Source organism: Colossoma macropomum, unplaced genomic scaffold (genome assembly GCF_904425465.1).
Source record: "Colossoma macropomum unplaced genomic scaffold, Colossoma_macropomum, whole genome shotgun sequence".
Taxonomy (NCBI): Eukaryota; Metazoa; Chordata; class Actinopteri; order Characiformes; family Serrasalmidae; genus Colossoma; species Colossoma macropomum.
In genome coordinates this window covers 15,962,563-15,975,357 of record NW_023494792.1, presented here as the reverse complement: position 1 = coordinate 15,975,357, position 12,795 = coordinate 15,962,563, and the positions used below count along the sequence as shown (strand labels likewise).

Here is a 12,795-nt window from a genome sequence, read left to right as displayed (position 1 = left end):
TTTATATGGACTAGTTATGGTGGAGTTGTTACTGTGAAATAATGGGAGAATGTGAAAGGGTGCAAGCAGAAGTAATAGACTTAAAAAGAAGTGTAAAAGAAGAACTTGGTTCATAGCCTTAACTTGCATGGAAAAAATTATAATTATAGTTTGGCACAAGACACCAAAAGCTCCTGTAGCAACAACAATGAAAAGGGGGCTCAGTATTACCAGCAATATCAATAGCACTGGAATATAAACACAAGCACCATCAATGTGCTAATTGCTCTATAAGTGTTAAATGGGCATTCGGCCTAAACCCCTTTTTTGGAATATTAATTGCCATGTAGTAGTATTCTGTAGTGCAACCTTTGCACACCGTAGCATTCTCAGTTTGACAGAATTCATGATGTATCCCTTTTGTGTTTTTGTCCATCTGTGTTACTGTGCTCAGCCTGCATTCACCTCTAACCCAAATCTAATAAACTGAAATCAGGGACGTCTTGAGACAAGAATTAAACTGTTCAGATGGGGTTGATTAGGAATTAAAGTCTGCAGAAAGTGGATCTCCAGGAACAGTGCTGGTAACCACAGATGTAGAAGCTAATACATACAGGCATTCAGCGAGCAGGTGGAAAGAAAAGTAACAAATAATAATGATAATAAAAAACATCAGTCCTCCCTCATGTATTCCCCTCAAAGTGCTTGTAAGTTTTCAAACATTTCTCATACCTTCAAAAGAGATTTTTCCTAATTCTAAAACTTGAAAATCTCCTTCTTGGGACAACTGTGGCACCACTGTAGGAGGCAAGTAAGTATGTTTACAAGAGACGTAGCAAAGGTGACAGTTTTCATTTGGCTGGAGTGTCACTTTAAGAAAGGAGCCAGTACTTGAGGCCATCTTGAGTTTCTTTAAGCAGCACCTGAGAGTTTGCGCTCAGGAGGTTTGCGCTCAGCTCTCTGGACATATATTATTAGGAACATATATTATTAGGAACCAATAGCATGGATTCCACAAGATGTTGGAAACATTGCTTTGAGATTCTGGTCCATGTTGACATGATGCATCATGCAATTCCTGCAGATTTTTCAGGTTCATGCTGTGAATTTCCTGTTTTACCACATCCCAAAGGTGTTCTATTGGATTGAGATCTGGTGACTGAGAAGGCCAATAAAGAACACTGAACTCATTGGCATGTTTATAAAAAAAAAGTTTGAGATGATGTTTGCTTTGTGACACCCGTTATAATGCTGGAAATAGCCGTTAGAAGAAGGCTAAACTGTGGCCTTCAAGAGATGCACATGGTTAGCAACAATACTCACATAGGCTGTGGCATTCAAGTGGTGACTGATTGGCATTAATAGGCCCAAAGTGTGCCAAGAAAACATTGCCCACACCATTACACCACCTCCACCAGCTTGCAACTGTTGACACAAGGAAGGTTGGGCCCATGGACTCAAGATGTTGGTGGCAAATTCTGATCCTGTCATCTGTGTGCTTCAGCAGAAATCGAGATTCATTGGACCAGGCTACTTTTGTCCAGTTTTCAGGTGGCCAGTTTTGGTAAACTTGTGCCCACTGCAGCCTCAGCTTTATGTTTTTGGCTGACAGAAGTGGACCCCAATGTGGTCTTCTGCTGTTGTAGCCCTCAAAGTTTGACATGTTGTGCATTCTGAGATGCCTTTCTGCTGACTGCAATTGTAGAGAGTGGTTATCAGAACTGCTGCTCACCGGATGTTTTTTCTTTATTGCACCATTCTGAGTAAACTGACAGAGATATTTAATGAAACTTTCCTGATTAATAATCAATAAACTAAATATTAGCAAACTTGAGCATTTGGAAATCTCCTGAAAAAAGATAACATTGGGAAGCAGGCTATAGACTGCATGCATTTGGGATATCACCTCTAAAGGGGATGAACTCAATGAACTCTTGAAACTCACAAAAAAGAAACTGTACAAAGTGTGGCTACAAATTACGGCTGAAAGGAAGGGAATTGTTGGATGACAGTATAAACTATAGCCGAGGTAAAAACTAATTAAAGGGGAATTCTGTTAGATGACAGTACAAATTATAGTTCAAGTGAACTCCTGAACTTGGGTGAAGAAGACCTGGAGAGGATGAAAGAGCCTGGTACAACCAGGTTAGAATGGTTTTTAAAAAAGTGACATCATGAGCGTTTGGTTTTAAGGGTTGCCAAAAAGGGTGCAGGGTTTGGATATAATGGGGACTAAGATGATATGGAACTGTGTAAAAAGGGGTGGGGTGATTACTTCATCACCCCAAAAAGGATATAAAAAAAAAAAGGATGCTTCGTGATGATATTTGCATTGTGGTTGTCCGGGAACCATCTTGCCACTTAAAGCTTAATAAAGAGATGGCCTTTTCCGTCCTTCCACAAGAATTCAGCGGCTGAAGTCTTTTTTATTCCGTTTTATCCTTTTTACTTTTTGTTGATATTATTTTATTCCTTTAATTCATTTTAGACTACAGTTAGTTATCAGGGCAATAGCATAGAACATATTAGAGATATTCATATATGTCTAGACCCTGGGCAGAAGAGACAACTCTTGGTTGCGACAAAACTCTAGAGACTGTTTTGTGTGAAAATCCCAGATCAGCAGATATAGAAATACTCAAAATACTCCGACACCAACAATCATGCCACAGTCAAAATAACTTAATCCCATTCTCCCCTCATTCTGATGGTTGATGTGAAAATTGCCTGAAGCTGCTGGCGTGTATCTGCATGATTTTGTGCACGATTGGCTGATTAGATAATTTAATGAATGTGTAGGTGTAAAGGTGTTCCTAATAAAGTACTCGGTGAGTGTATAATGCATAATAGGTACTGTGGAACAATATTTTTGTCAATGAAACTGTTGCACTGTGCTTGCGGACACCGTGCTAATACTTTTCATTGGCCATGTCCTAACAGATAGCTAATATAGACAGATAGCAAGATAGCTAAATAGACAGATAAATGGAACACAATTCGTGATGGTGCTCACCATTAAAACACCATCCAAACCGTTTGTTTTTGGGAAATAAACTCATTTAATTAAATAAGCACAATGTCTGTGAAATATAAATTTGTCAAAACAACATTTTCACAATACCCAGTTTATACAAATATACAGCACCATCTCTTCCCCTTTCATAAAGAGGAGAAAAAAATCCATAATGTAAATAATTCGGTCCATAACGTAACTTTTAAAACTCTTGATATTAAATAACACTAAGGCTGTGTATCTAAACTGAAATGTAAAATGGTATACAGACTTCAATACCAGGTTTTGTGGTTTATTAGGCATAATTCATGCCACCAATGCTGGTTAAGGCAAATATTGTTATAAACCCGATGTTCACATTTTTGGTAAATGTGAAATGCAGAATAAAAGGTAAACCAGCTCAATATTATTAACACCTGAGCCAGGTAAGAGAGAGGTACTATGAGGCTTTAAGCTGCCTGTTTCTCTTGTGAGGCTGATGGCTCCTCCTGGTTCTTCCCCTTTTCCTGGTTCCAGTCTTTTAGCCCCTCTGGTAGGCTTGTGTCCTCCTCAAAGCTGCCTGTGCCCTCCACAAACTCCTCATAGGTAGATTTCTCCTCAAATGGCCTGGGACCGAGAAGCTCCAACATATCTGCTTTGTCCAGGACCTCCTTTTCCAGGAGACGCTTTCCTACCTACATGCACACAGAACATCAAAAATCACTTGATCACCTGTATAAGACAGGCGTGACAAAATACTCCAAAAAGTCTTCTAAAATCTTACCATCTCAACTAGGTCACGTTTTTCTGTGATGAGTTTCAGAGTTCTTTGGTAAGCTTTGTCCACCAACTCTCTGACCTCTTCATCAATCAGCTCTGCCGTGGCCTCACTGTAGGGCTTCTCCAAGACCATCTCACCCTGCCGCGGCAGATCAAACGACACCTGCCCCACCTTTTCGCTCATCCCAAACTGCACTATCTACAGGACATAAAGAATGAGAGAAAGACACAAAGAGAGAGAAATAAACAAAGAGAAACGGATACATATATGTGTGTCCATGCTGGAGCTGGGGACCAGCCTGTGTCTATACCTGTGCGTAGGCTGACTGGGTGACCTTCTTCAGGTCATCCTGAGCTCCAGTGGTGATTCTGCCAAAGAATACCTGCTCAGCCACACGGCCACCCAGCATCATACACATCCTGTCAAACAGTTGCTCCCGTGTATACAAGTACTGTTCTTTGGGGAGGTACTGGGCATAGCCTAAACCTTTCCCACGTGGAATAATCGACACCTGAGATACAGAAGGACACCAATATGTGAGTGATTTAAAGTGTTGTTGCAGGTAGCTTTACCACAGAACTCATTAAACTCTGTTTTGCTCTAAGTGCACTTCCAAGATCAGATTCCAAGAACCATTTTTGCTGTTTTGAAACATACCTAATTATACATTTAAAACATGTCAAAGCATTTCCTCATATACCTTGAGTAGTGGGTCAGCATGCTCAAGGAACCAACCCACTATAGCGTGACCAGCCTCATGGTATGCCACTGTTTTCTTCTCAGTGGGCTGCAAGACCTGCGTCTTCTTCTCCAGCCCTGTGCAAATAAAGTGGACAAACACATTCCATATAGATTTCACACAGGAATCAACTGATATATGTTCTAGTTCATTAGACTAAAATGGAATTTGCAAGAGTTCTTGTCTCTAAACAATAAAATTAAAACTCAAGGTGTGAAAAAGGGATTGATTTCAAGACTCACCTCCGATCACTCTGTCAATAGCCTGTTCAAAGTGTTTGGCATTTACAGCCTCACTGAGATGCCTGGCAGCAATGAGTGCTGCTTCATTACACACATTTGCAATGTCAGCTCCTAAGGGGCAATAACAGAGACGCACAGTAAGCACCTCAGTCATTATCTACTTATTCCATCATTAACACACAGACAAGTCCGCCCTAAGTATTAAGAATCCTTAGTAAAAAGCAGAATGAATACAAAATGTCCCTGGCATACTGGCTTACCATTCCATATACTTCTTTTAATTTTTACTCATTTTCAAAAACATCATTCTTTGATGGGAATTTTAAAAAGCTGTTTTAGTAACTATCATGATGAGAAATGCGATGTCAGAAAATGACTGCAACTGATTTGTGATGCCTTCAGACTGCAATTTTAAAATAAAACATCCTCTTGTAACTTTGAGGACAGTTACATTTATCTTTAATGGTTGACAAACGATGGTGCAGATGATTTTTTTTTTTTACTATATTTGAACTTCAGTCAATAGACAGGGTTTAAACATGCTCAATATAAGCAGTACATTTTTGAAGTACATTTGAATACATCAGAAATCACCTGCTTCCCATGCTGTTAGGTCCTGATTCTCATGATATATAAGACTCAAAGTAAAAATGTTAATCCAGAATCAGAATTTGATCTCAATCAATAAGTGTCAACTAGATAAATCACCATTCATACTTCAAGACATTTAGTACACGTTGAGCCAAATCTCTCCCTCACCTGTGAAACCAGGGGTAGAAGCAGCCATTCTCCTAGCGATGGCATCTCGGTCCAGACCTGGGTCCAGCTTAAGAGGCCTCAAGTGAACCTTGAAGATGGAAGCTCTGCCTTTTATATCCGGAGGACCTGCAAAATTTACACAAATAACATAAGTAAATGTACCTGGACATCAATTAAATATGAATGTTGATTATGGCATATAACAGAAAAACAGAGCTGTGTTAAAACAGCTGTAAGAAGAGCTTCAAACCGATGTAAATCTGTCGGTCAAATCTCCCAGGTCGCATCAGAGCAGGATCCAGGACGTCAGGTCTGTTTGTGCCAGCCAAGACCACAACATTTGTACTAGTGTTGAAACCTGTGGGTCCCCCAAAAAGCTAGTATGTAAAGGTGACTGAAACAACCAAGGACTTGAAGTAACATAACTACAAGGACAATTCTAAAATGAACAAATATTTGGACATGAGCTCAACCTACTAAATCAGATACATTTCAGAAATATGACTGATTTCAGAGTTACGCAAAACAACTGTTCTCATAACCAGAGTAACACAGTGAGTTCAGGTCTTTATTGCTCATCTCATGCAGCTTTACACATACCATCCATTTCCACAAGCAGCTGGTTGAGGGTGTTCTCCTGCTCACTCTGACCCCCAAAGTTCCCTCCACCTCTCTTTCTGCCAACTGCATCAATCTCATCAATGAAAAGAATGCAGGGAGCATTCTTCCTGGCCATAGCAAACATGTCCCTCACCTGAAGAAAAGTGAATTAATAGGTCAGCTTAGCCATTTTTTCTCTTCATAGAAGTTCCATAAATACAATCAGGTGACATGTGGTGAGTACTGTAGCTGGGAATTTCTGCAGTAAATAAAGTACAGTATAGTAAACAAAAAGATTATAATGTAAAAAAGATCATACAAAAAAAAGATTATTATATAAAAATATTGTAATATGTCCTGTGCAACTTCACTGGTTTCAAACTATGAAAAAAATATATTAAAAGACATTTTAGATGGATCAAGAATAACAGCAGAGTTGGAGATGATTCTTAAATGACTTAAAAATATATATAACATCAACAATAAAGTGATAAAATTAATTTTAACAATGTCTTGTTTTTCAAATGCTTATGATCAAAAGAAAATCTGGCAAAAATGACTAAACTGAGAAGGACAAGGAATGATTTACCATTAAATAAATCCCTATTGACCCAAAATATAAAAAATACACAAAATATTACGATGTAAAAATAACTTTGTGTATTTGTAATATTTAAAATCAACATTATGCAAGTTATTACTGTATATAAAATCACACAAAAATGCGAAATGAATCCAAATGTTTGACAAGCAGTGTCATTCATCTTCTCTCCTTTTCTCCCTCTGATACACACAAAAACAAACAGTCTTTAGCTCACCCTCGCTGGTCCAACTCCCACAAACATCTCCAGGAACTCTGAACCATTGACAGTAATGAAGGGAACGTTTGCTTCTCCAGCAGTGGCTTTGGCCAGCAGAGTCTTCCCTGTTCCAGGGGGACCTGACAGCACAGCACCCTTAAAATACACAGAGCTTAACAATTAGTAAATAATACTCTTCCAACATAACAGAACGTGTTGTAGAACACAAACATGTTGTGTAACACCAACAGCAGCAGCTTGGCCTCATCCACTGATTTACCTTAGGGATCTTAGCACCGAGGTCCTGGTACTGCTGTGGGTTCTTCAGAAAGTTGACAAACTCTAGGATCTCCAGTTTTGCCTCCTCACACCCAGCCACATCTTTAAACTTCACAGTTATGTTGTCCTTCATCATCTTTGCAGTGGATTCACTCATGCTGAAAGGCCCCCTTCCTCCCCCCACACCTCCACCCATTGGCCCTCTTCGTAGTGTGAAGAGCAAAAAACCAATCAGCAACAAGGTGGGAATGATGCTCATAAGAAAAGACCTGGAACAAAGAAAAGAAATATTAATCAAGATTTCAGCCTTTTCTGATCTCAGTTCTATGCATGCTGGTATCACAGTCATCAACCCCAGTCATACAACACAAATGCAGATAATCAGTCAAAAGCAAGTTATACATACAAAAGGCTCTTTCAAGTTAATTCAGATCGTAGAGAATCATTTCAGTGTGTGACCCATAGAGGGCAGTGAAGGTCTCCTGAGCAGACTCTTACCCATCACTCTCTGAGCTGTACACTACTGCCGCTCTGTGGGACGGCTCAAGACCGAGCTCATAGTGGGCAGCCTCCAGATTCCTCTCAAATGTGTCAACACTGCCAATGTTAAACCAAACATAGCTCTGATGGAGAAAATAAAACAACACTACTATGAGGAAATCTATTTGATATGAAACTATTTTTCTTCATCTAGGACACACTTAACTACACTCACTAAATCATTTGAATGCTTATGAGAATTTTCTTTTTTTTTATGATGTAGATTGTGGGAAGCGAGCTTGACACATACAAGAAATTTCAATGCTATATTATGATTAATACAACCTTTATTAGAAAAATGAAAGTGCTTTTTAATGTTTCATTATATGCTGTTTTTCTTTTCAAACACACATTACAACCAAAGCTGTTAAAAATGGATATACAGCATTGTGGAATTAAACTCTTTATTTACTACCTTGTAGCCTGTGTAGAAAAACAACTGAGATCTAGTCTCTCTCATGCATTTGAAGTGAGTTTAAATTTATAAAAACTACAAATCAAGAAAGAGTTTATATAAACTGTACATCACTGATTCAATTATCAGTGCACCTATTCAACTTACTCCATCTGAAGTGTCTGCACCTGGAACAAGAATGACCCTCACAAACTGCTTGTTCACAACTTCCAAACGGTCAACCTGCAGGAAAAAAAAAATAAAGAATGCTTTTTATCAAAAGTAACAAAGCTATCACAAGCAGTTCAAATACACTTCACAATATATAGACATATCAGATGTCACATTACAACTGGAACATTTAACAATACATGAAAAGCATTCTTCAGATATATGATGGATAATGTTCTCACTAGTCCTCTGCCCAGGTAGCGATGGACAAAATCTTTCCAAGTGATTTCTTTGCCTGGATCACGGAGGTACAAGTAGAGCAAGACAGATGCAACACCTCCCAATGTGATCGCCATATAGCGGAAATCTTTATCATCCCACGGCACGTCACCCTGATGTGACAAGAATTCAGCAGGTGAGGGAACAGTATTGTTAAACTATGATGACCTGCTGAAATAAACAAATCAGAGCTAGCATATAGACCATGAACTAGACTATTACACTGATGGATGCAATATGGATTAATATAGTAATCCCATATTGTCTCGTAACATAATTTACCTGTTGTAAACGACTTTTCCAATCCTTCTTCCCTCCTTTCTTTCCTCCTCCTCCCCTACTCGACTGACGCTCTGATCCACCAGGTTTACCATCTGTAGGAAGGGGAAAAAATAGAAATTATCGTAATTCAATAATAAGCAAGTTTGGGCCCTTTTTAAAACAGGTTAAAGCTCAAAATTACCTTTTGAAGGATCGCTTGAGTAAAGCATGGAGGGACACAAGACGTTATTTACAGTGGACAACGGTTTGATGTGGTTCAGTGACAAACCCTGGGGGAGATACAGATGTAAACAGGCGGTCTGGTAGAGGAAGAAAGTGGAGAGCTCTACATAGATCTACAGTCATTTACTGATGAAACAACGAAGTAGGGCTGAAAGATTAATCCTTTTTTCAAACCTAAAGAACTACATTTTTTAATTATACATTATCAACAATGTGGTCTTGACAAGTGTTAAATGGGGAAATGTACCTAATAACTCAGAGATTGGGAACTACTGAGTTAGACCAATCAGAGGCTCCAAAACACCCAAGTGCTGTATGTATGACATCACAACCACAACTAACTGGTAGTCTGGCACACTCAGTGTTCAAGTTTCATGCCAGAAAAGGTGGATATGCTGCTCTTCCTGGCTAAAAAACAGGTCTTGAAATTAATTCATAGAAAATAATTGTATTTAAATCAATCACATATTTTCCTCAAATCGCTCAGCCCTACAGCGCAGCTGCTGAGCACACGCCTAGTCATCATGACTGTCAGGCTGCCCCATCACTAACCCAGCACTGATACACGGTAGGACAATAAAGACGTGATAACAGTAATACGGTACACTGTATGTAGAGGATGCTGGCTGATATAGGAGCAGTGTGGTAAACTGAGAGAGTCAGAAAGCGCGTTTACCCTGTAGCAGGCTGCCCTTAAGCAGGGAGAGAAAAGTTTCCCCCTCACAGCAGCAGCAGTGACAGAGCTGCAGCGCTGCTGTGAAGGTAGACTCCTTAAACTCCTCACTCCGAGCCGCACAGGCCGCGCAGCAGCCGCCGAGAGCAGCCCTAACATTAGAGCCATTCTCCTGGCGCCGCCGCCGCCGCCCTCCTCTCAAACTCAGCAAGTCTCAAACCGCCGGAGTCTCCTGAAAACCTGCACTCAGTCACACAGCAAGACAGCGCGCTCAGTAACAGCGGTGCAGAAGGTGAAATGGAAGCACGAGCTTCTAGGTGCCCGGAGAAATTGCCTGGCGACACTTGTGTAACGCACCGTCCTTAGACTACAAACTATTTATCCACCTTGAGAGAATGCTTTAAAATAAACCACCGATACACAGTCATACAAACACAACCGGGTAATGTACATGCTGTTAGAAGATTCTATCTTTACACACCACCAGGCAAAACGGTCGACTCAGGGTCCTTCAGTAAACAGGGCCGTCTTTAAAAAAAACCTACTCACTTCCCCTACGCACTTCAGGGAAAGACTTAAAACAGGGAAAACCAAACATTCTGGATTTTTATGGTCTTTAAAAACATGGTCACTAATTAATTATGTGTAAAAAAAAGCATTCACTGAACTTATAGGCGGCTACAATATTTAAAAGGAAAATGTGTAAAAGGTTGACCCCTCGACAAGTTTCTAGGGTGAGTAAGAGGGGCTTTAAGTGTTTCTGAATCGGACAGTCATCACGGACCATGAATTCAGGGCTGATGAGCGATTGGCTGGTGGTGTTCAGGCTCAGCGCTCTTTGTACAGACCTGCTGATGAAACTCGATTCAGAGTTACAGAGCAGTAAGCGCGGCAGGAAACAGAGTGAAACACCGTCGGTCAAATCGATCCACAGTGGTCATTATAAATAGTAAACTCAAGATTATGTAGTTACATGAGTGCGGAGACATGAACTCCGGACAGCCTTGCTGTACCATTTTTAATGAAGCACTGTATGTGGAACTGTGAGGTCCAGTACAGCTGATTTGACTGTTTATCTAAGTGGTTCCAATCAGGGTTAATGTTTTCACCAAACACATTATATGTGTGTGTATATATATGTATATATACACATACATACAAACACACACATTTATCCTCCATCTCTCATAGCTTATTCTCTCCCCTTTCCCTCACTGGCCTTACCTTGATTTTTAAACACTCCTCTCAACCCAACCTCCCCGCGTTTTGCCTTTCTCCCTGTTTTACAGGAGATCCTACTGCATCTCAGCAAATTCTATGCATGGTGTGACATCAATTACAAGTGTGAGACTACAATTTTAAATTGTAAATAAATAAAAATATACAAACCATATCATTCTTTCCTGTTAACATGCTGTTTGAGTGCACTTTTAACAGCTGAAAAGGGTCAGTGAAAAGAATTGGCTGAAAAAAAAACCAAAACAATTATATGCACTCCTTGTTTGGGAAATCAATGGAGTGTCTTTGCTCTTTTTTGGCCGTCGAGTGGATATCCGATGTCTTTACTGACTAATGGCTGTACAGGACATGAGGGGAGAAAAAATGGCTCGAAGATGTTTTTTTTTCTGTATGTGAATAGAAAATAATGAATTACATACAGATACAAATGGGATGTAAAAAAAACAACAAAAAAAAAACACCACACAAAATACACAATTTATCAGGGACAGCCACCATATATGTGCACTTTGTAGGTTTACAAGTTGCTGCCTGTAGCCTCCTGATGCAGGTCAGACCAATTCTAGTCAAGGCATTTTTTATATAGTCAAGGCATTTTTTATATAGCTTTTTTTTTACAACAGGCGGTGTCACAAAGCAGCTTTAGAGAAAAATCCGGGTCCAAGCCCCCATGAGCGTCGCCAATGGCGACAGTGGCAAAGAAAAACTCCCCAAGAGCAAAAGGAAGATACCTTGAAAAGAACCAAGACTCAAAGAGGAACCCATCCTCCTCTGGTCGACACTGGATAGGAAACAGTGTTAGTATAAAATATTAAAATACAGAAATGGGGAAAACAGGTGAAGCTACGGTTATAATCAGATAGTTTGAGTCTGTGCAGCAGCATCATCATCAGAAAGGTCAGTTCACGCAGGTGAGGTTTGCACAGCATTGTACAGCGAGAAGCTCCATGGTGGTCAAACTGGTCCAGAAGGCTGGCGAGCAGTGGGCACCCTGTCCATCAGTGGAAATGATCACCAAATATTACTGGGGTGTTGGACCATTTTTGGCACTGTAGTGTTTAGAAATCTACACAACACTGCTGTACCTGATCCATTCTTGCTCACGTGTGAATTTGTACTTTTTAATAATTTTTTTTTGCTCTGGGTGGATTTCTGCAGGGATTTCTCTTATGTTTAGAGGAAAGTGGTCTTATACTTTACAGGACCCTTTCAACTGATGTCATCTTCTCATCATTTTAATCACCATAGTGCTTTGACTGTGCTGAACTGACTAGCCACCATCACAATTTGCCTGTAAGTTCATACTCCAATACCATGGTTTTCACACAATCGGTGCATATTTCTACACAGCACTAACTCACCACATATTTCTGTCTCTACTATTCTCCTTTCACTTGTACTCAACTGTATAACAGAGCACCATCACTGCAGTTAACAGTGAGATTTGCAGATGAGACTTTGACGACTGTCTACATGAACTGGAAAGGTAGCGTTATTAGCTAAAACTTAGTGCACTGCACCAGTGTGTCCTGTAACCACGACAGAACATTGTTGTTAGTTTGTGCTGTTCTTCTTTGTCATCGATGTCAGCACACAAGAAAGGTGCACCTTGCTTTACTTTATCTTTTGCCTGCATCTCATAGACTTGGCTGCCACTCAGTCACGTTTAGCAGGCTGATTCTCCAAAAGGGGCACTAATAGCACTAAAGTATCTTTTGACATTTCACAAGACCAATGATTTTCATCAATAACGGTGTTCCCTTATTTAAAATGTACAGAGAAATTTTTCCTCAGCTTTGAATTTATTTTAAACTGAAACGACAG

At 39.9% G+C, this 12,795-nt stretch overlaps 1 protein-coding gene across 2 annotated transcripts; it reads right to left on the bottom strand.

Annotated features, from left to right (window-relative positions):
• Positions 1-3,014: 3,014 nt before the first annotated feature.
• On the bottom strand, positions 3,015-10,230 carry si:ch1073-174d20.2 (AFG3-like protein 1). Of its 2 annotated transcripts, none has more exons than XM_036576227.1 (16): positions 10,214-10,230; positions 9,019-9,106; positions 8,838-8,929; positions 8,519-8,668; positions 8,274-8,348; positions 7,670-7,794; positions 7,173-7,440; positions 6,911-7,048; positions 6,093-6,246; positions 5,743-5,850; positions 5,493-5,618; positions 4,734-4,844; positions 4,453-4,568; positions 4,063-4,263; positions 3,756-3,950; positions 3,015-3,666 (listed from the first exon to the last, which is right to left on the bottom strand). In XM_036576227.1, exons 2-16 carry the CDS (start codon positions 9,044-9,046, stop codon positions 3,442-3,444), a joined length of 2,112 nt encoding a protein of 703 aa, XP_036432120.1. In that variant the 5' UTR covers positions 9,047-9,106; positions 10,214-10,230; the 3' UTR covers positions 3,015-3,441. The 2 variants fall into 2 exon arrangements, with proteins under 2 accessions (XP_036432120.1, XP_036432118.1); XM_036576225.1 differs by lacking the exon at positions 10,214-10,230 and adding an exon at positions 9,736-10,130.
• Between the last annotated feature and the right edge of the window lie 2,565 nt (positions 10,231-12,795).

What these genes read in the sequence shown, in the direction of transcription:
- si:ch1073-174d20.2 (XM_036576225.1), bottom strand. Translation starts at nt 9,900, where the DNA reads ATGGCTCTAATGTTAGGGCTGCTCTCGGCGGCTGCTGCGCGGCCTGTG. An exon ending in TAAGGGCAGCCTGCTACAGG is followed by an intron (nt 9,107 to 9,735) that starts GTAAACGCGCTT and finishes TATCTCCCCCAG; the next exon opens with GGTTTGTCACTGAACCACAT. An exon ending in CCCAGTCAGCCTACGCACAG is followed by an intron (nt 3,951 to 4,062) that starts GTATAGACACAG and finishes TATGTCCTGTAG; the next exon opens with ATAGTGCAGTTTGGGATGAG.